The sequence below is a fragment of the Lepidochelys olivacea genome (genome assembly GCF_965140295.1).
Source record: "Lepidochelys olivacea isolate rLepOli2 genome assembly, chromosome: 2".
NCBI lineage: Eukaryota > Metazoa > Chordata > Testudines > Cheloniidae > Lepidochelys > Lepidochelys olivacea.
Window position 1 is genome coordinate 230736170 of NC_140412.1, and position 23226 is coordinate 230759395.

General features: G+C 38.5%; 1 protein-coding gene across 2 annotated transcripts in view; it reads left to right on the forward strand.

The window, feature by feature from the left end:
• The window catches only part of STAM (signal transducing adaptor molecule), a 74719-nt gene extending 56598 nt beyond the window's left edge, over positions 1-18121 (forward strand). For both annotated transcript variants that reach the window (XM_084619258.1, XM_084619259.1), the window contains 7 exons: positions 2888-2982; positions 4966-5054; positions 7158-7245; positions 13326-13380; positions 13985-14138; positions 15658-15833; positions 16922-18121. In XM_084619258.1, the coding sequence (XP_084475384.1) occupies positions 2888-2982; positions 4966-5054; positions 7158-7245; positions 13326-13380; positions 13985-14138; positions 15658-15833; positions 16922-17144 (880 nt within the window). In that variant the 3' untranslated portion in view covers positions 17145-18121. The remainder of the gene's footprint in view (positions 1-2887; positions 2983-4965; positions 5055-7157; positions 7246-13325; positions 13381-13984; positions 14139-15657; positions 15834-16921) is intronic.
• Positions 18122-23226: the final 5105 nt, after the last annotated feature.

Genomic DNA, 23226 nt, shown 5'->3' on the forward strand with positions numbered 1-23226 from the left:
GTTTATTGTATGCCACCACTGAAAAGTGAAGGAGCATATAGGATTCCTAGGGAGAAGGTAAATCTGTTTCTGTTAAATTTTGAGCTGTGTTCTAAGATTTTTCTTTTATTCTTGATATAGTAAGGCCTTATCTACACTTAAAAGTTTTGCTGATGTCGCTACACCAGCACAACGCCTTTTAGTGTTGAGTAGCAAAAAAGTGCTTTTGTGGTAGAGCTTATTTTGCTCACCAATCCAAATAAGGTATACCAGCAAAAGTACTTTTTTGCTGATATAACTGCCTGTACACACTGTCTTTTGCTGGTCTAGCTATGTTGTGTGTGTTTAGGTTTGTTTGGGTTTTTTTTTTTTTTGGTTCGTTTGTTTATTTTTTAAACAACACTAATCCACATAGCTATGCTGCTAAATCTTTTAAGTATAGAGCAAGCCTAAATTGAATGGGATGATGAGATTTTAAAATCTGGCTAATATGCACAGCACAAATTTTCTAAAAATGCCATGTATATATCACTAAAATGGTATTGCCCATTTTTTAAAAAAGCATACACTTCACTCTCTAGACATTTATGTTAGAAACAATAAATGAGACACTAATGGTTGGCTGTCTAATTCATATTTTAAAAAATTGTCTCACCTACATTCTCTAAGCACATGTACAGCTTTTAAACTGGTAACGAAAACAAAAGCATTTTACAGATTGGTTTAGCGCCAACAAGGACTCTGCCTCGAATGGTCTAGTTTTTCTAGCCAGTTGTTAATCACAGTAAATCCCCTGTGCCTCTGTTGGTACTATGAAAGTAGTAAAACTTAACTAACAGCTCAATATTAAATAATATTAAATAAAAACAGACATAACTTTCTATCTCAAGTGACTGTGCCGGAATCTTTCAGCAATGCAGGAAGTCTGTCATTGTGAGGATGAAATATGGAGAGTAAAAAAAACTTAAACAGTACGTTGGGATTTCCTCTGAGACCTTTTCCACTTGGCTTATCCAGAACGCCTTGTCCAGTTCTGGGAGAACACTTGGTCCAGTTCTCTGGGATCCAGAACCCTCTGTTTGACTTTGGATTTCGTCATTCAGGTTCTTTTGTTTGTCATACAGCAAAGCTATGTTAAGTTGATCAGACTCAAGCGCACGGGGTGGGTATATGACATACCATACATCCAAAGTTACACAAACAACTTTTTCCTATACGTACATTTATACATTACATTCCATTTGCTGTACATTAAATCTCACGTTTTTGGATTGGCTTGGTTACTTTGCGGGAACTAATCCCTGTACAGCATGCTCTGTCCATGTGCTGTTCATGTGGAACCTGATCTTTACATTCCAGGTTTATTTTGTCTATAGTTTATCTTGTCTAGCATCAGGGTGTTGTTGCTTATCCTAGCTATCACAGACATCCTGATTCCAGTATACTGTTTGCCAAGCCCCTGTTTACAATTTAACCTTCCATTCACCTTCCCTATGGTATGATTCCTGATGTCAGAGTTGTGTCCATTTATTCTTTTGCGTAAAAGAATAAATGGACACAAATCTGACATCAGGAATCATAACATTCAAAAACCAGTAGGAGAACACTTCGACCTCTCTGGCCACTCAGTGAAAGATTTAAGAGTGGCAATTTTGCAACAGAAAAGCTTCAAAAACAGACTCTAAGGAGAAACTGCTGAGCTTGAATTAATATGCAAGCTAGATACCATTAACTTGGGTTCGAACAGGGACTGGGAGTGACTGGGTCATTGCACATATTAAATCTATTTCCCTGTGTTGAGTATCCTCACACCTTCTGATCAATTGTCTAAATGGGCCATCTTGATTATCACTACAAAAGTTTTTTTCTCCTGCTGATAATAGCTCATCTTAATTAATTAGCCTCTTGCAGTTTGTATGGCAACTTCCACCTTCTCTGTATGTGTGTATATATATATATCTTCTTACTATATGTTCCATTCTATGCATCCGATGAAGTGAGCTATAGCCCACGAAAGCTTATGCTCTAATAAATTTGTTAGGCTCTAAGGTGCCACAAGTATTCCTGTTCTTTTTCCGGATATAGACTAACACAGCTGCTACTCTGAAACCTGTCATTATATAAACATAGCCTTTCCAGAAAGAAGAAATAGTGGAATGCACAAAGATTTAGCTAATTAACTAATATGAATATACAATGTGGACCAAAGACTACTTTTGGCTTCTGCAATACTCGGCAAAATACCTGGCTTCCTGCCTATCTATTTAAGGTCTGATCCTGCGAGGTGCCAATTGCCTTCTGTTTCAGCACTTTCTGTCTAGCACTTTGCAGGATCCAAGCCCTTAATGCAGAAGCTTAAAATCAATAGAGAAATGTTAAATTGTCATACCAGGTTAGATCAGCGGCCCTTTCAGTCTAATATCCTGTCTCCAGCGTTGTCCATGACCAGCTGATTCAGAGGAAGGTGCAAGAAATCCTGCATCAAGCAGTTAAGGAATAACTTGCCCATAGGAAAAGTTTCTTACTAATCTATATCAGTTGGGGGTTGACTTCCATCTTTTAGAGGGAGAGAAACCTTCATGTTCTTAAACTCTTCTAAGCTTTTAATCCTTACGATAATTATGGATGTATTTATATAAATATTCAGTCCTTTTTGGATTCTTGCTAAGTTCTTATCTTAAAGTTTCTAACAGGATACTGTGAAAAAAGAGAGGCACGCAAAGTCCATAAAAAGCTTTTGGGAAATATCAGGCTGCTCATACTCAATATTTGGACACATACGTTAGAACTCCATGTTTAAATTAACTTATTTGCATGTTGAATGTTTTTATTTAAATGTCTCACATTTTTACTTGAATTATGCTGTAATGTAGAACATTTTATATGAAAACTATTTTTTAATCTTCAGTGATCCAAATTGGTGGAAAGGTGAAACTCACCAAGGAACAGGTTTATTTCCCTCTAATTTTGTAACAGCTGACCTTACTGCTGAACCGGAAATGAGTGAGTAACACAATGTTCATTCTGAAGAATATTTATGCAACACAATGCACCCAATATTTGTTTTGGTATTTTTAGTTTGGGCATACAATGGTAAAAGCATCATTAAAAAAGAGAAATAAACTGTTCTGAATCTATTCCAAGCAAAAGAATAATAATCTCAATAAAGTTCAACATACAGCCTCCAATCCTAATGTTCTTGTCTGCATCTAGGTCAGTGTAGATATGACTGTTCATATTATCTGTCACTTCACTAAGGGACTTATAAGTTCTTGTCCACTGAGGACCCTGCTACCAGAGTGTTCTGCTCTGAGACACAAGAAGGCAGTTCTAGCAGTTAGCATGGAATGCCCATCTGTCAAAGAGGGACTGCTAAACTATAAGATGCAGATACTAGCACCAGGGGACCCTACAGAGAAGAAGATAGGAGTCAGGATCCTACAGCCAATAATATGGACAACCCTTCCTTCCCAGATACTCTGCAGAGATGGGTACAGCTATGATGCTATACCTGGGCTTGGGGTTTATTCTTGAAAAAGGGATCTCCCACTCAAAGGACTTTGTCTTCTTGATCTGCTTATGAGCATGTGTGTCACGCTCTGGACTTCAGAGTCACTCTAGAATCCACTCTAGTCCTTCGAGCAAAAGAGAGCATGAAAACGTCATTGTCGAACCAACGAACTTGTGAAGAAGAAGGGTTCTCCCAGACAGACTGTTTCCCTTCAGACATTTTCGTTAAAGGATACCCACATTATTCTACTTTGTAGCTCATTTACAAGGTTAGAGATACAGCAGTGCTTTTAGTGGAACCAAGGATCCTCTGCTGCATCCTTACAAACAGTAGTGGTATCTGCCTGTCTTAGAGAAATATTCTGTAAAGGATCCTTGATCCTACAAAAAGACATAAAAATAAAAATTAAAGCTTACCAGGGCAGTGACTGGGATGAAAGTAGAAAAGGCTAGAGCTCCAGCAGAAGAAATCTCTAAATTGGCCATTGCATCCACCTTTCCTAATTTCAAACTTTTTACCTCCAAGAATCCTAATGTGCAGCTTTCAGTTGGAAACAATTCAATGCTATGGCTGAAGTTAAAGTTAAAAACAAACCAACCATAACACTCTTATTTGTGAAGGTGCTTTTTTCATTTTTTTTGCCCTATTAGTTCTGCTCTGACTCCTTCAGAAAAGTATAGGATTGGTGGACATGTACTGAATGAAAGGAACAGTTTGCTATGTTAATTGCTTTTAACAGAAATAACATCCTTCAGTCTGACCTTCTTTGAGCACTTAAGTAAAAAGGATAAATGTTAAATATTCAATAAGGCTTTCAGGGTGACAAATAATACATTTAAATCTGATTTAATTTTTCATTAGACTTATTGGTGGGTTTATTAGGTTGGGTCCTTTTGTTACCTTTGACAAATTTATGTTGAGATGGGAGTGAATGCAACCAAGAAATGTTTTTTAAAGTACGCATGTGCGCGCGCATGTTCGTGCTCACACACACATCAACAACCTTAATAGGTGGTGCGTCCAACTTATTTTATATATCTGTAGATCAATCCATATATAAAATTATAAAATATGGCTTATTTCTAAGTAGTTATTGATAATGAAAGAATTTTCCTCTGCACTTTAACCTCAGGGTATCTGTTTGTTTACTTTCGCTTGGAGGACGTTCCAGCTCCTAAGAGAGGCTTTGGGTAAAATTTTCAGAAGCACCTAAGTCCTATCTTCAAAAGTGATCAACCCTTGTCTTTAAGAGCTTCGTAATAAGATTACAAATATAAATATATGCCAGAAGGTTCAGTTTTGTTTTTCAGAAAACAAATATTTCAATTGCTTAAACTTTTTCTTTTTTCAGTTTCAAGTTTACAGTTTGTTTCGACCGCCAAATAATTTAAATGGCAGACAAAATGTTTTCAGCGTAACATTTTACTTTTGCAGTTGAGATTTACTTTTTTTTAAAAAGTCCATGTGTTTTACAGTGAAAACGGAGAAGAAAACAGTACAGTTCAGTGATGAAGTTCAAGTAGAGACAATAGAACCTGAGCCTGAACCAGTTTATATTGATGAAGTACGTACAATAAAAATATTGATTTCAGCATTTAGTACAACTAAACCAGTGGTGTCCAACCTCCTCAGTACAAGGGCCAAAAATATTCCGAAATATCAAGGGGACCACAGTCTAGAAGGGGAGGCACTTCAGACTTGCCATTTTTTTAAATTATTTTTTTACACTTCTGCAGACCTTTTTTCCTACTCACTTCTCTCATATGTTCTTATTAAATTGAATTGGGAGCAGCTTCCAACTTGGGTTCTGAGCCCCAAACTGTAGGTTCAGACTGCAAATCCACTTTCAGAGCACCAGCTGGACATGGAGTAGTGGCTTTCTTTTCCCAACTCTACTTTTATTGCCCCATCTCTCAGAAACACCGTATCTTGGCCCTCTTCTCTAACATGTCCCCTGTATAAACACTGCCTTCTGCCCCAGTCCCTGAAGGAACTTTTTCTTTCATTACCCAGGAATCTCAGCCTTGCCTCATCATAAGCAGCCTCAAGGATTCAGGCCATCTTTCCTTCAGCACCTTCTCATTGTTTCCAAGAACACACACTGGCCCCAGATCTTTCCTGCCTTCTCTCTGTTCTTCAGGAATACCCTCACTTTCCCAAATCCCTCCCTTCTGCCCATGACCTGCCCCTTCCCAAAATTTAAGTTACTGAGGCCCTACAACTCTTCTAATATCAATTGCACCTCTCCCTAATTCTGTGAGACCCCTGGCTCTGCTGCCCCCTTCGTAATGTTCTCTTTTCTGGGAGCCCCCGCTGCTATTGCATTTGTGGTGTGCTGCTGTTGAGCTGCTTGCTTGTTCCCTTTCCCTCCTGCTCTTTGGAAGACTGTGTGGTTCCCCGTGCTGTCTCACTACATGCTGTTTTCCTCTTAAAATGTGCCTTGATGGGCAAAAGGGGTGTGTGTTTATACTGAATTAGCTTAACACAGTTGACATGGCTTCCAGCATGTTAGACTACATCTTAGTGGGGCTTTTCAGCTGTACCGAGCTAACAGGATTGAAAAGCATACCTTTTTGCCCATCAAAACAAGACTATAAAGGCCAAGCCACTCAGAACCTGCTTTGCTCTTAGCTTTCTCCTTCCCTTCCGGCAGTGGAGGTGGCGGTGGGGGTGGAGGAGGGGAAAGAAGCTGTTAGAGAGACACATTTTCAATTTGTATTCAAATACAAATTTCTGTAACACTGACACCTTGAGTGCCACTAATTAGACACCACTGAGCGAAACTGTAGTTTTAATTTTTTTCAAAGACTTTGTGCCCAGTCTTCTCTTTTAGGTGCCCGTATAAATGGTTTGCAACTGAAATCAGTTAAAAGTAATTAGGCCCAAGTACTCTGAGGCTAACCGTATGAAAACGTCATGTCTTCCTGCATGTTAATAAATACTTTATTTAGGTGCTTATGGACTGCTAGTTATACTTTCAAAATATGGCTTATTTTTTAATACATATATAGTTGGAGCTATATTTATGCATTTCTTTTAGCATACTTACTATGTGCACTTCGTAGATACTTTAATATCCCACTGGGTGGTAGCATTGCTTATGTATTTGAAGTAGAATGAAACGTAGAAGCTGCTTATAAAATAAAATTCTGAGGAATGACTTTTATATACGAGGGACAGTCTACATTTCACATGTTATTAAACCATTTTTGTCATATTCATTGCTTATCCTTTTTAATTTTCTCCTGTCTTTCTTTTAAAGTTACATTTGCTTTGTGTGCAGTTGAAACTTTCAGGTGGATAACTGTCTCCTAGGAAATAAGAAACTCAATAGAAACGTCTTAAAATAACACTTTTTCAGGAGAGTAAATGGAGCATTCTTGCTCTTTTTGTGTGGAGGGGATGTGTTTGGCCCTGTGATAATTACCATTATTAGCGAGGAAAATCTTAAATAAAGGCTCATACTGTTGTTCATATCTGCTGAAACTAAGTGTGTTAATGCTGGTAGAATCCCTATCTTAGAGGATCAGAAAGTTAGTGTATATTGTGTGTGGGGGGGGGAGTGGCGAAGAGGGTAAAAAGGAATATTGCATTACAGTAATCTTATGGAATCCAATGTAAAACCCAGCTATTTTTCCCCATACTAATTCTCTTATTTTCATTATAGGATAAAATGGACCAACTGTTACAGATGTTACAAAGTGCAGATCCAACTGATGATCAGCCGGACCTTCCAGAGCTGCTTCATCTTGAAGGTAATGAAACTTTGTACTTTTTTGAATGATTGTCCACATGAATTCCATTGTGGTGCACTTTAGGCTCAGCCTCCTAAGCGCCAGAAGCCTGAAAAGGCCAGGCCACCTGAGGTTCCCTGCTACTGATTGCCAAGACAGCTCCCCATAATTCTCAGATTGCACCTGGACTCCTGCGTGCCCCAACACCCAAAGCAAATACTGCACTGAGTGACTTAACTGTGGACCCGGTTCTGGAGTCACCTCTTCTTTGCAGGATTCAGGGTGGTGATAACCATTCAACCAGCTTCTGAGATATTGGTACATCAAGTTGAGGTGGTATCCCCAGTACCACCATCTCCTCTCCAAATGCAGGGCACTCCCAGTAGACTGGCTTTTGTGATACACTTCCTCTTTTTCTTTCTCATCTCCCACCCATCCACTTTCCCCTTCTTGGGTAGCACAATGGGAATCAGAAAGGGATTCTAGAGAAGATTTCATGAGGTAGCAGGAAGAGGCCTAGGACTCGTAGGACACCGCTCTGTTGGTAGCCCCCCTCCTCCATCCCTCAGTGTTCCCAACTAGTGCAGCCTTAGATCCTAGAACATGAAGAAGAGCATCAAATGCCAAGGAGAAGAACAACTACTCCCCTATGCGACTTTCCTCCCCAGGTAAGGCAGTGAACCCCTCTACATCTGCCTCAGTGGATGACTTCACAGTGTTCCAGGACCTCATTAGGCACATAACAGAGACCCAGGATTTTTTCAGATAGATAGATATACATCTATGAGGGTCAAGCAAAACACAAACTTTTGTACATCTTACACCCTTCCACACACGGCAGGCTCTCCATGCCAAAAAACGTGTGGCATGCAACAGCGTCCATTCCAGCCTCAAAGCAAACTGATGGGGCTATCAGTTCCCTCCTACGGGATCAGAATATTTGTACTCCCATCCGGTTCTGAGTTCTCTTGTAGTGGTGGCTGGTCAAGAAAGGTCAAAAAAAGGGACCTTCCAAATCCATGTTGAGGGAGAAGAACCTAAACAAATCAGACTTATGTGGGCATAAGGTATTTTTGTAAGCCATCTTCCAGATGCAGATGTCTAACTGTCAGGCCCTTCTTTCAGAGTATTGCTTCTTAAGCTGGGTTACTTCATCTCAGTTAGTACACTGTCTTCCAAAGAAATATCAAAAGAAGATGAAGACCATCAGGCAGAGGGACAGTTGATTGCCTGCATTTCCTTACAATCTGATGAATCTGACATCACAGCATGTAATACGGCCATAGTATTGGTAATGGTGGGGGGACTTTCCTGACTCCATTACTCAGGTATCCCCAGGGAGGTCCAGACAGCAATTAAGGATCTTCCCTTTGAAGGAAATGAACTTTTTAATTCTAGGTCTGATGTGGCCCTCCAAGAGTGACTTTTTTTGTTTGGGCCTCTAAGTTCCAGCCCTATGAAGGGAACAAGCACATCAACAATCTTAGTTCAAGAAGTCTTCTTTTTGTACCTGATACTATCGTCAGTCCCCTGAGGACCTTGTTGCTGCCAAGGAGAAGACGCAGAGACTCAACCAGACATAACCCTCTGCCTTATCCTCTTCTGCCCCATAATCTGGCTTCCACCAGACAGCAGGTTTGATGCCAAGGTCAAGAGCCTGACAGAACCAGTCAAGGATCTTTTTCTTTCTATCCCTCTTGGTAGCTGCCTCTTATTTTCAGGAAGCCGGGACTGCGATCACCTCAGACCAGTGGGACCTGGAGATTGTAAAGGAGTATTCTGTCCAGTTCCAGTCCCCTTCTACCGTTTTATCCCTACTTTCCTTTCTTTTTACAGGGGCTCTTCTCAAAAGATACTATTAAAGCTAGAAGTAGATTCCCTTCTACAACTGGGAGCAGTGGAGGAGGTGCCCTTAAAATTTAAGGATGGAGGGTTTTATTCCCATTTTCTCATCCCAGAGAAGAAAGGGAGATGACATTCCTTCACAGACCTTTAATGTCCCAGATTCATCCACTGTTTTAAGTTCAGGATGTTGACTAGTCTCCATAATTCCATTGTAAGGTTCTCAAGACTATTCATGGCTCTTGACCTGCAAGATGCGTATCTCCACATTTGTTCATCCAGCCTGCAGAAAATACCTCATATTTCACATAAGAATATGTTCCCTACAGTGGGTCCTGCCCAAAGATCTTTCCACTGCACCAAGATTATACACCAAGTGTTCGGCCATTGTGGGAGCTCATTTAAGGAGACCAGAGATCCAGGTGTAACAATACCTCAACAACTGGCTGATATCATGAGGAAGATCACACCAACAGGTGACCAACTTGGTTCAAAAAGCTCTTCTCTCTTCCCTCAATACCCTACATACTTACTCCGACTAGAAGCATAGAGTTCATAGGAGCAGTGTTAGATTCTAGGTCAGCAAGAGTTTACCTTCCACAGGAAAGATTCCAAACTATAGTGAACCTCATCAACTAACTTCAGGCTCATCCAAGAACATCAGTGAAATCAGGCCTCAGACTGCTGAGACTCATGGCCTCATGCACTTACATGATGCACGTCACCTACATTGCATGCAAGGGTGGTTGAAACTGATATATATACTCAGCAGGTAACACATGGACATGATCACAGTTCCACAAGAAGTCCTCTCTTCGTTCTGCTGGTGGCAAAAATATTTCTCTATACCTCTACTTACCATGAGTGGTGATGAGGGTTCATGTAGATCACCTTCATATTCAGGGTCTCTTCAATATACTTGACTCCACATAAATGCCCTAGAGTTCAGAGCCATCTGCCTGGGCAAAGCATTCCTTTCTCTTCTCCTGGGATCCACAAACCAATTATTGACCGACACCACCACAACTATGCTTCATGTTATCTGAAAAGGGGGAGTGAGATCATCCCCACTCTGTCAGGAAGTCATGCAACTCTGGAGTTGGTGCATTCCAAATCAGATCACACCAGTGGCTCTACACCTTCCTATCGTTCCCAACACCTTTCAAGATCAAATCAGTAGACAGTTTTCAGACAGCCACAAGGGGTCTCTGAAAGGCTAAGTCCTGTAGAAAATTTTCACAAGTGGGGATGCAAAGAAATAGGTTTGTTTTCCCCTACACCAGTAAAACAAGTAAGGCAAGACTCAGCACTGATGATTGATAGTCCCAGCATCAACTAAGCAGTTCTGGCACTTGGATCTGATGGCTCTTTCAGCACAGCCACCTTACCTGCTCTGCTGGACATAGTCTCACAGAACAATGGCTGTATCCAGATGCAAAATCTGACCTCCTTAGCCTGGATGCTGGCTAGATGACATTCATTGTAGGAAGCTGTTCAGCTGAAATTCAGAACATTGTGCTCCAAAGCAGGAAAGCATCAATCCAAATGATTTATAAAGCTAAGTAGAAGAGGTTTCCTATTTGTACATCTCAGCACCAGCTGTCTCCCTTGACAGCACCCATTTCAGCAATATTGGAATGCTTATTAGCCCTGAAACTATACAGGTCCATCTAGCAGAAATGTCTGTACATCACCCTTCCATCCAAGGGTTATACTGTGCTTTTCCCTCCCTTCACTGGTAAGGTTCTTTAAGGACCCCATTCATGTTTTTTCTCCCCGTTTGGGAGATCCATCGCTAATAGTTGATGGATGTCCCCCCTCCCCCACACACACACACTTTGAACTCTTAGTAATATGTGTCTGTTTCACTTATCTATGGAGACAGTTTTTTTAGTGGCCATTAAATCAGGTTAGAGGGTAGGGGAAATTCAGGCCCTCGTGGTAGGTACTCCTTGCCGTATTTCATAAGAACAAGGTTTCTCTCTGTCCTCATCCCAAGTTCCTGCCCAAGAATATTTCAGAATTCTATGTGAACCCACATGCTTGTCTCCCAGTTTTCTTCCCCAGCCTCGTTCTGTGTTGGGGAAACTAAACTTCAGGCACTTGGTATAGTAAGGTCACTGTCTTTTTACAGCGACAGGACAAAATTATTCAGGAACGCATCTAGACTGTTTATGGCCTTTGTAGAAAGGCTTATGAGTCAGACCAGTGGTGGGCAACCTGCGGCCCACGGTTCGCACGTGGCCTGTCAGGGTAATCCACTGGTGGGCCACGAGACTGTTTGTTTACATTGACCATCCGCAGGCACGGCCTCCCGCAACTCCCGTTCGCCGTTCCCGGGCAGTGGGAGCTATGGGAAGCAACAGCCAGCATGTCCCTGTGGCCCACGCCACTTCCCACAGCTCCCAATGGCCGGGAACAGCGAACCGCGGCCACTAGGAGCTGCGGGCAGCCATGCCCATGGATGGTCAATGTAAACAAGCTGTCTTGCGGCCCGCCAGCAGATTACTCTGGTGGGTCACAGGTTGCCCACCACTGAGTCAGATAGTATCCTCTGAGATTATCTATGAGGGGTCCCCAGCTATATAAGGGCACATCATGAATTAGCCAGGTTAGATCCACCTAGTCAAGCAGCCCCTGCTGCCTTTTTGAAGAATGTCCCTGTTTCTGAAATCTGTAGCACAGCAACATGGAGCATAGTCCACACTTTTACAAGACATTGTTCTTTAATAGAGGTTTCCAGATCAGATGCCCACTTTGTTTGGGCTTGTTCTGTAGTCGCTGTTTAAGTAGGACTCCTACTGTCTACCTCCAAGCAAACAGATACCTGCTGGTTAGTCACCAAGAATGGACAACCACTTGAAGAAAGAACAATTACTTTCCTGACAGTGACTATGGTTCTTTGAGACATGTTGTCCACATAAATTCCATGACTCGCCCTCCTTCCCCACTACTTATGGATTTGTACTCCTCTGGGATTCTGTATGGGTGGAGAAACTCAGGGACTGGGCCTGCCCTGCTTTATGCCCTCAGTTTGGGGGAGGAATAGGCTTGAGCCACACAGGATGCAGGCCTGGCGCCAGTGAACACTGCTAGCCAAGATCCCAGTCTTGTGCATAAAGGGCTCGTTTGCACCAAGAGTGGAATCCATACGTACAACACATCTTGAAGAACCACAGTTACTGTAGGTAGCCATTCTTTTTTAAACTTGCAAAAATAACTTGGTATATTTATAGAAGTCAGAGGCTAGAGGTTAATGACTAATTTTTTTCTGTCACTGGCCTGCTCGGTTACCTTGGGCAAGTGACTTCACCTCTCTGTTCCTCATTTTCTTCATTTCTAAAATGATGATAATGATATTTACCTTCTGTGAAAACTGCTTTTGAGATCTAGTGAAAAATAAGAGCTGGGGCAGTTCAATGATGAGACAGAACACAGCTTTATGCAAGCAAGCAGGCTGGTCAGCTGAGATGGGCTGTTCTGCCCCCCGCCTTCCACCTTCTCCTTTTATTATATTTCTCCCCTAAGCATTACACACTGCTACCGCAAAAAGATACACAAAGGAATGTATGATGTTGATTAATATACTTATTTACCATCTTTTATCTACTACAATCCTGGTTCTCAGGCCTTGAGCCCAGGCTAAGAAAGCTTCCCACAGTCACTGTCCCAACAATCAAGTTCTCATGGTTCATATCTAGCCCTTGTCCTTGGATAGAGCAATGTGTGCATTGCTTCTACAAAACAGTCAGGGTGTGCCCTGCCTGCTTCCAGGTGGAATAACTAAACATGAACCCTTCAAAGAGCTAGGTTTTGTTTTTGTTTTTTTGCAACGGTCTACTAATATCTATTGACCATCATCAGAATTGCTTTATTGATACAAATTCCAAGATTGCAGTACTTTGAAGGAACAGTGAGAACTGCAAAAGCTTCTTGAGTTATTCCACTTCCTCAAAAATGTAAGGGGAAGTGAGGGATTTATGCTGGGTTCTGTTGCTTCCCAGTTTGCAAAATCTAACTTGGAGAAGCTAGGCCTTAATCTGTAATAAAAAAGGTACATAACCAACTTTTACTCTAGCTTTTATGAATCACAAGTTAAATTGTATTTATGATCTTAAAAATTTCTTTTGATGTTTAAATATTTCAGGTACCTTTTTTTTTTTTTTTAAAGCACTTACAACCATGATTACTTTCTGATTTTCTGTACAAACAACTGATACCTTCGTGATTCTGATTATATATATTTAATTCTTTCCTAGCAATATGCCACCAAATGGGACCTCTCATTGATGAAAAGCTGGAAGATATTGACAGGTAAGAAAGTACATATATATGCTGATACTGATTATTAAGGCTCAGACTCTTTTGAAATAATAGCAAAAGTACCAATCATTTACATTATAGTTTGCCATCAATAATTTCAATATAGTACGTGCCAGAGAAAGTACAAGTAGTTAATAAAGTCCTGCTCCATGTTTATGGCTCCTGGGCAGTATGGTAATATAAATAAAAGCGGTGTCCCTCCTGGGAAGATGACTGAGGGGTTTTCTCTCAAAGAAGTGCTAGTACTTTTAGTGTGAATGATTTCTTTTGCTAACTTTAGAATGCTGAAATATTGTATCTCCTGCCTATACTCAGGAGTAACATTAAAATGTCTTGCTTGTCTATTTGATGAAGAATTAATATTTCTGACTACTAATCATAGTTATGACACTTGATCAGTCTGTCTAGGCATCACTTCCCATGTAGTAAGAGTAGTTTGCTATGGTACCTCATCATGTACAGATCCACTGTATTACACAGTTCATTATAAATATCTAAAATGTACAGTAAGCCATATGATATAATAGATGATATATGAAGATATTTCTATAAAAGGGAACTTCAGTTTATATTAAAATATTATTAATTATTCCAGGAAACATTCAGAACTTTCAGAGCTCAATGTTAAGGTCATGGAGGCTCTTTCATTATATACCAAGTTGATGAACGAAGACCCAATGTATTCCATGTATGCAAAACTACCAAACCAACATTATTATATGCAATCTTCTGGTGTTTCTGGCTCTCAGGTACATATTTGATTTTAAAGACCTGGAAGATATTGAGTTTTTATTGAGCTGATTATGGCTAAGTTGCCTTGTAAGTTATCAGTGATGCACTATGACTAATCATTGTACAAAGTTAGCTGCTATGAGAAAAAATTGTCTTACAGCAGTAAAATGACTATACAGTAACTTTTTAAAGCAGCAGATCACAGAATCTTGGAAGCCCTATTGTTTAAGTGTATATTCTATGCAAGCAAGTGACCCTTATCTATATTCTTTGGTACCTTCTATGGACAGAATCTGCAGCCTCTCCCTTATTTTCCCTAGTTACCTTTAGACCAGTTAACTTAATCTCATCTTTTTTTCCTGAGGTGAGGATGTTTTGTTGTCTCCAGATCTAAACCGTACTACGTTTCCAGCATTAGCAGTCAAATACAAATTATAGTTGTATTTAAACAAAACACTGTTTATGTAAAAGAAAAAAATAAAGAGACTCTTGAAACTTGTTCATGTTCAGTTGCAGGCTTTGAAAAGATTTTCTAGCACAGACTCTGACTTAATTTAGCTCTGTTTTGTTTGTTTCAATTTATAAAATTTACAAAAAAAGTGCTTATCCTGTGCCCTTGGTGCCGGTGTGAAAAGAAAATGAGCAAAAGGAAAGCCAGCAGTTCCTTCACACATTCAAGCCAAAAAGTAATCAGCCACAGTAAAGTTTAAGTTCAACCATATGTTCTTTCCATCACAAACAACTTCTTCTATTATCTTCCTTACCCAAAACCCTGTATAGGAGTTGTTCTTAAATTACAGAAGTACATGGGTTGCAGTACGCTTAAGGTACATCTGCATGCTTCTTGGCAGTAGCATCTAGTCTTGATATAAGGACATCAAGAGATGGAGAACCTAATATTTGGTAAACTGTTCTGTTGGCTAATTATACTCGGTAAAGCTATGCTTATTTCCAGATTGAATTTTCTGTAGCAGACCACCTTCCCTCCCATTCACATAACATCCCAATGACAGCCTCAGCAGTTACTTACATGAAAATGTTAGCTAAAAATATTATCTTTGAATTTTCGATTAGCAGCTGGATACAAAGGAAAGCCAGCACCATATTGCTAGACCACAATTCCCCTACACTGTCTGTTCTCTGATAGTTGAAATTTTGAACTTTTATTCAGAAGGAAAAAACTACAGTAATATTTTGAATTACTACAACTAAAACTATATATTTTTTAAATTTAATGACTGTCCTGTTTGGTATACAGTGTCTCAAACAATTCCTAGAGTATTTGAAATTCCTAGAGTATTGGAGTCTTTTTCCTTTTGAGAAAGAGAAAATTTATGGTACAATCCTAGTACTCTCCACTGTTTATTAGAACATCATGGCACAGTGCAAATTAGCGAAGTTGCTTTTAAATGCACAGCTTTTTGTGGGCAAAGGCTTGAGAGACTTTTCTTTAGATTCTGAACTTAGCAATTAACTAAGTAGCAATAACATGTTCTGGTATTTTATCTAAGACCATCTTTTGTTTATTTTTTTAAGGTTTACCCAGGGCAGCCTCAAAGTAGTACATATCTGGTGGCAGGGAGTGTGCAGATGGGCCATATTCAAGGCTATAATCTTCCCCAAGAGCAACTTCCTTCTCTCAACCAAGGCACAGTTCCTCAATCGGCAAGCTCAGGACTGCCTAGTCAGCCAGCTCAGACATCTTATGCTAAGTAATTTTAATATTTACCTATTCTAAATAAACTTAAATTTCATCCTAAATAACTAGGACTGACTTTTAAGGGGAAATCTGGTTCTGGACAACCTTTATTTTAGTCATAATTGACTGAACTCCACAGTGCTGTCACTTCCAGTGTGTATTTACTGATGTTTAGATAACAAAAGTATTTTTAGCAATTGTATGAAATTTGTACACAAAACATTCTTTGATTGTGAAACACCTATTGTATCTTGTGCTCTTTACACAAGAACAATATGAAGAAACCATGGGCATGGCTGGGTTCCAAATAACCATGTTCACTGAATATATACAACATGCAAGGCAGCTTCATGCATGTGTCCTGCTGCTCTGACTGGTTTCTAGTACTTTCTAAAACATGAAGTATGATGAGTGCCATTAAGGATGATTGCCCTTCCTTTGCTTCAAATACCTTGCTATGTTGGCAGGTACTGATCATATTGGAAAAGGGTTACATAGATTTCGCAGACTCAGCGAAGCTTGTACGTTTACCCAGATACAAGGGGATTGGGAGTGGGTCTCTGTAGAGAAAGTATCTAGGGAGTCGCCTATAAGCTCAAAAGTTTCAGCTGGACTTAAATTAACTTCAAGAAAAGGATGAATTTTTGGCTTTCTGCAGTGACTTTGTTTTAAAGTAGGTTGGGAAAGATGTCTGCCATGAGTTATTTTAAAGTATTCATTTTTCCTTACTTAAAATACTTATTATTAGAAGATGTGGTGTGAAAAATATATGTGTTGGTAAAGCTTTTGCATTCTTTGCATAATGTATATTACCAGTTACAATATGTAACTTTTTGTTAACAGAATAGAAATAGGACTTGAATCATGTGTTTATATACAGTTGAAAATAAAAGCATAGATTTATAATCCAGAGTTAAATTTATGAATATGAAGCTTGGGGGTGTGGCACATCTTCAAGATTTTCTTTAAAATTGAGCCCAGGAGAGGTGCTTTTCATGCATATATATAATACATCTAAAAAAACTTGCATTAATTTTGCAGTCCTATTGACTTGTTTCCTACCTTCTTTCTTATACAACTTTTCATTTCCCTTTGTCTCAGTGCAATGGTCAGCTCTGTTCCTGGAAACACATATTCCAACCAGGCTTCAATGTACAGTCCACCTCCTGCTGCTGTTGATGTTGCTGCTTACCAGAATGCTGGAACTAATGTGTCCCAGGTGCCAAACTATAACTTAGCATCTTCAACTCTGCCTCCACCAGCAGGCAGTCAACAACCACCGCCACCACAACCACATACTTACTCCCAGAAGGCACTACTATAGGACCCAGAACTTCTGATTCCTAATCTCCTCTCACCTCTGCTAAATGCAGTTGACAACGTTATAAGCTTCTTCCTTTAATCTCTTAAACATTGTTTATCCTCAGTTTAATAGGAATCTACCCTGGTGAACAGGTTCAATGATTCAATTTGCACTGACTTTTTAGGATTTTTTTTAATTTTGCAGAGGAGCAAAAATATTTAGGACACTTAATTCATTTTAAAAGGCCTAAAATTGGTACAAGATTATTTATGTCTGGTAAAATTGGCTAGTCTGTGAAAACTCAATTTGCAAACTTTTGTGGCATAAAAGTTATGTACATAATAGTGTGTGATTGCAATAGTGGCCATTTGAAATAGCGCTGGTGATCATGTGAATATATTTAACACACTGTTAAAATATTTTACATTACTATTTTATTTTAATCATGAACAGATGACCATGTTTCATAGTTGTACCTAGTTTTGTGAAGGATGTGATATCCTTTTGCAATGCAGGAAAAGGCTTAAATCTGCATTTCATGGTTAATATTTATGTGCTACGGTCTACATGTTAATTTCCAAACGTAACTACATCTAGGTGTCATTCATTGTGAATTGAACTTAAGTATATCATGGCTTCCTGTAGTCTGCAGACACTATTAGCTGGCATTATCTACCAAAGTAAATTAGTTAACCTTTTAAATGGTCTGGCGAGGTCACAGCAAATGATGATTCTGTTTTAGAATAATAATTATTTAAAACACCTATTTACAGGCTGCTAAACATATCATGGGACCATGAAACTGATCAGAATCTTACAACTTATTGTTTAAAGCCTATAATGATGTACTTTTCCATACTAGCGTTGTATAACTAGGGTTCTGACCTGTATTGTGTGTTTATTGGTGAAGATTACACCAAAGACAGAGAAACTGAGTTTGAGGTGAGGGAATGAATGGAATTTTTAAACTGGAACAAAAACATGAATACACTACATTATTCATGACTCTTGTAATTATTTAGCTCACACATGAAGAATTGTGGACAGATATAGTCACTTGGCTGAGCAAACCTTTACATTTTTATTTTAACTCTTCTGGCCCTGCTTAGCAAAATTGTTCTGTGTACTATTATTACACAAAACACTTCAGCCTTAATCCAACATCTCTTCTTAATTTCCTGATTTTTAGTTGTCTGATGCCTTGTTGTTTTTTTAATACCTTCTCTAGTATGAATAGTTTCTCATTTCACTTTCTCAAAACTCTTCATAATTTGGTTAAAATTTTAGATAATTTTACATTCTGTTCTGTAGTGATGTGAACTTACACAGGTTGTCCTGTCTCTCACTCTTTGGGGCACGAAACTCTCTGTATGCCACTCATAAACTCAGTGAAAGGGTAACAATAACTGAATGAATCATTTTAGAGTGGTCTAATCAATGCATCTTATACAAAAGAATGTTTCTTTTGATTTGTATTCTATTTCTGTTGTTGTACGCTAGCATCCTGTTTGCCTTTTTTTTAATTCAGCCCATTTTGAGTAGGTAGCTTTACAGATCTCTCAGTATAAAACCCACATTCTGGTTTTGGTTAGCATACATGCCATAATTGGTCAATTTAATATTTATTTTCCATTTTAATGTATTGCTTCTTATGTATCATTCTTGTACACGTGTTATTGCTCAGTTACCTTGACTATCCAATACTTTCTGAATCTGTTTGCAGTGTTTATAGTTATTTGCCATGTCTTTAGGTTTGCTATCATTCGCAAACATTGGTCGATATTTTGCCTGTGAATGCTGTCAACCAAATAGATTGCATAAATACTAAACAATATGGTTGCAAACCCCAACATACTGCATTGCAGCATAGTGATATTCTTTTCAGCTAGTGAAAGTACTATCTTTTGCTATTTCTTATATTTTCTCTCCAACAATCTGATTATCCCCATAAGTCATGACTTCTTAGTATAGCCAGTTACATTTGTGGGATTTAAGGGGGAACATAAAACAATGTCTTGGAATCTTTTGTACCTTAAAGTGGTTTATGTCTTGATGAAGGCATGCAACTAGGATTATGGGCTATCCTCTGTGTGTATTGGATAATTTATTCCAAAAGGAGAGAAATGACTTTGATGGAGAAGAGTAGAATTTCTACACAAACAAAAAACCCCTTCTAATTCATGTTTCCTTAGGCCCTGATTCAGGAATATACTTAAGTAAGCAGCATATGCCTAACTTTAACCATGAAGATAGTTCCACTGACTTCAGTGGAACTACTCATTTGCTTAAAGTTAGGCACATGCTTAAGTACATTCCCAAATAAAGGCGTAAGGCTTTTGTAACTACTAAGCATCAGTGGCATTCTGTATGGCCCAGCAAAACTCGATTTTTATTATGCCTCTTGCTAATAACTGATACTATTCTATTTTCATAAAATCTGTAAGTACATCTGGCATCTTTTGTCTTTTTTCTCTTCTCAATTTAAATTTGGCCATTTTTGTCTAAGATTGAAGATTCTCTAAAATCATGTTTTGCATTAGAATTTTCAGACATTGGAAAATCTAGACAAATCTATTCTGAAAACTTTTAGTGCAAGTCTGCATTTTGTTCTTTGTATTTACTGAGCATTTAAAATCTATTATATGCATCTAAGATGGTCCCATCTTCCACCTTGTGTATCATGCATATTTATTCGCTTTTAAGGTTTAAAACTAAAATAGCTTCTGGCCAAGTGTACACTTTGTCCCCTCCAGGTGCAAAACTGTTTCCAAAATGGGATCTTTCAGATCTGTCACTCTAAACTCTACCAGTGTCTGCTCCTTAACTGCTAAGTTCCTATCTTTCTCCATTTCTTTTACTGTTAACATCATTGTCCTTATCTAAGTTTTGTAATGACAAGTTTTGTGAACAACTTAGAATCATATATTTTGTCCTAAATTGCAGCACAGATTGTGGTGTAAAACTGCGGTACATTAGATGACTGATTCAGCAGGATCAATGTCATTCTTTACCAACATTCCTATTGCCTCATGCCCCTTTTCATGTCACTTGCCAGTATTCTTAAGTAGAATTCTAAGCTTTTCACTTGCCTGTCAAACTTAGTAATATCCGTAAACATTTCCTGTTAAGAATAACTGGTACACTTCCAGCTCAGACCTCTTTACAAACATGATTGTCTGTTAAGCTCACATCATACTTCTTATGTTTACCACTACTTCTTGCTTCTCTCCACAGTGTCCTAAATTGGTTATATTTTCTCTTCCTCAGGATAGACTTTTCAGTGATAGCTAATATCTGTAACATGTTGGACACCTTAATTACACTAACGCTCTTATTCAACCTCTTTTCCTTTCCTACAAATTACTTGGCCACTGCCCTTCAGTTCAAACTACTTCCCGCTAGTTATTTTTAGTGTATTCCGTCTATGAATCCCACTACTGATACTTTGTTGCTGTCACTCCTTCAGAGTCCTAAACCTGCCTTGTGGTTTCACATTTCTTGATATATGGAGAGCAGTTTCACATTTCTTGGTTTGTCTTCCTGTGTGAAATGTGAATGAAAAGAGTGTATCTCTCTACAGTTTCTCTAACAAACAGTTAAAGCTGAGATTTTAAATGCCAACAAGTCAGGCTGTTCAAAAGTTTGTTTCCTTCAAAAATACTATCTACCATATTACACTATAGAAAGCTCATTCTTTGAATGTCTTGATTTCTTTGCGTGTAAATTTTGAATGTAATACGAAAGTGTTTTTAAAAAAATCTTTCTGTATCCATGAAGGACTAGAAAAACTGTTATCTGACTTTAGATAGGGTGTTGTAGTGCTTTGCTTTCTGTGACCAACAGGCGCAAGTTCTCCTAAATGATTTCTGTTCACTTAATTTTATAGACATTTTGTCCGTGTCTATCAGTTCAATGCATATAGGCACAACAAAGATAGCAAGTATTATTGAAAGCATCCCAAGGAAATTGATTTTTCCAGAGACGAAAACTAAGGCGTAGTCCAAACTGAAAAGATTGCTACATTGATGTTCTGGAGGAGACTGCTACCAGAGTTTGCCACCATCTAGCTTTAGGATTGGAAAAATGTGTGCCCTGGCCATACTTGCTATTGGTGCCTCTGTATATAAGTGTTTAGTGTTACCAGCTGGAATATGCCTACTGTAGCACTATACATTATTAATATAGTGTAATTAAGCCCAAATAAAGTACAAAGGAGGCTTAGAAGACAACAATATAAGGATCACTGAATGTTTTTCGAAAGTCTTACAGCAGTGCACTGTCTTCCACAACATAGTTTCTTTGTGGCTATTACCTTTGATTTCTGAAATGAAAATGAGTTTGGGTCATCAGAACTTCAGAGAATTCTATCTGTAATTGCAAATATTGAAACTTATGTGCAAAATAGAGAACTCTGCTTCTAATGAGAGCTATCTTTGATTATCTGACTGAGGTTGACCCATGGTTCTCAGATTTCATCCAGGTGGTAGGAACGTTGATTTTAGGCTGGAGAGCTGATATCTTATTCTCCAGCCTAAAATCAATGGTCCTACCACAATGTTTAAAAAAAAACTGGGTTTCTTTAAGTTCGTTCACTTGACTCTTAACTACTTTCACTTGGCTTTCAAAGATTTCTGTGTAATCTTCACTTATATCGGTTTTAACCTCCTTCCCCAGTCTGCTGGGTTTTACAGGCAGATGGGCAATAACAGTATGTGTTACAGCAGCTGCCTGGCTTCAGTTTGGTACTTACCTTCAGCGAAAGCAGCATGTATCCATTTTTAGGAGCAGAGAAGGAAAATGTCTCCTTTAAGTTTTTCTTGAGTTTTATTTCACTCCAAGTTGTTTTTTTTTTCACCTCATGCTAATTTTGCTATGAATAGTAGCAGGCAGAATCATTTTTTCTTTTGTTCAGTCTTCATACAACTGACCAACTTCACAACAGAGTTGTCCCTATTGCCCCTGTTGCAACTATTAAAAATACTGGTCACTTCAATATGTATATTATAAAGTACAATGTCCACAGTCAGACACCTAAAAAAGGCCTTGATATGAAAAACACAAGAAAATTGTTTTAAAAAATTCATTCATATCTTATATTAGGCTCTCTTTGTGTCTGAGAAACATTCAACTGGCTGGATTCGGAAAATATATTTATATATATATATAGCTGCAGGTCCAAAGCTCATTTTCTTCCTGATGCCTCAGCCTGAAGGTGGCAGGAGATTTCTTTTCTATTCCTCTCTCCTGCATGTACTTCTGGAAAGCTGAATAATTTGTCTCTCATAGAAAAGAGAATGTTAAAGTCTGTCTTGGTTTTAATAGAGTATATGCGGTAGTCAAGTACTCTTTTATTTTTGAAATTCCATTTAATGTTGGCATATGTACATGGATTCCACTGTTGTAGAAGAGTGTAATTTAGTAAATAACACTATTTGTAAAAACTGTTAATTGTTTTTGGTATGAATGTAGAATATTAAATTCGAAGCATTTAGTACATTATGTTGCAAAGTTATTTTATGCATTTCATAGTATAAAATGATCAAGAAAGGAAATACTTTGAAATGAACTAGAGGTCTTGTGGACACACGCTAACTTAAATTTCCAAACTCAATTTTTTGCATATTGCATATAGGGAAGAATAGTATTGTTACACTACATTTTTCAGCTGTGATCAAATTCCCTGAGTTAAAATCCAAGTAACTAATTGTATGCTGTTACCATATTTCAAGTATGTTGCATACTATTTGTTTTTTGTAAGGCATACAGTATAAATATTTTGTGGTGATAAAGTGCAAATGAAAGTGACTGTAATTCTGGACATTCTGTTCATACACCACACATCAGTTTACAAGTCAATAACCAATACTACTCACAGTTTAACAATCAGAAATGTTTTCTTGCCTTTATTCATGTGAAACTGTTTTTTAAAAGGAAGAAAATGTCTGGGAATACAGGAGTGATTGTTTGGTAACAATGTTTATAGCAAGCAAAATGTGATAGGAATATGATTTTCTGCTTTTTGTGTCTAGGTCACTGGAGGGTTGTATATCTACACTATGTTTTCTTGCCAAACTTTTCTCACTGTTAGTACTCTCAAGTCAGC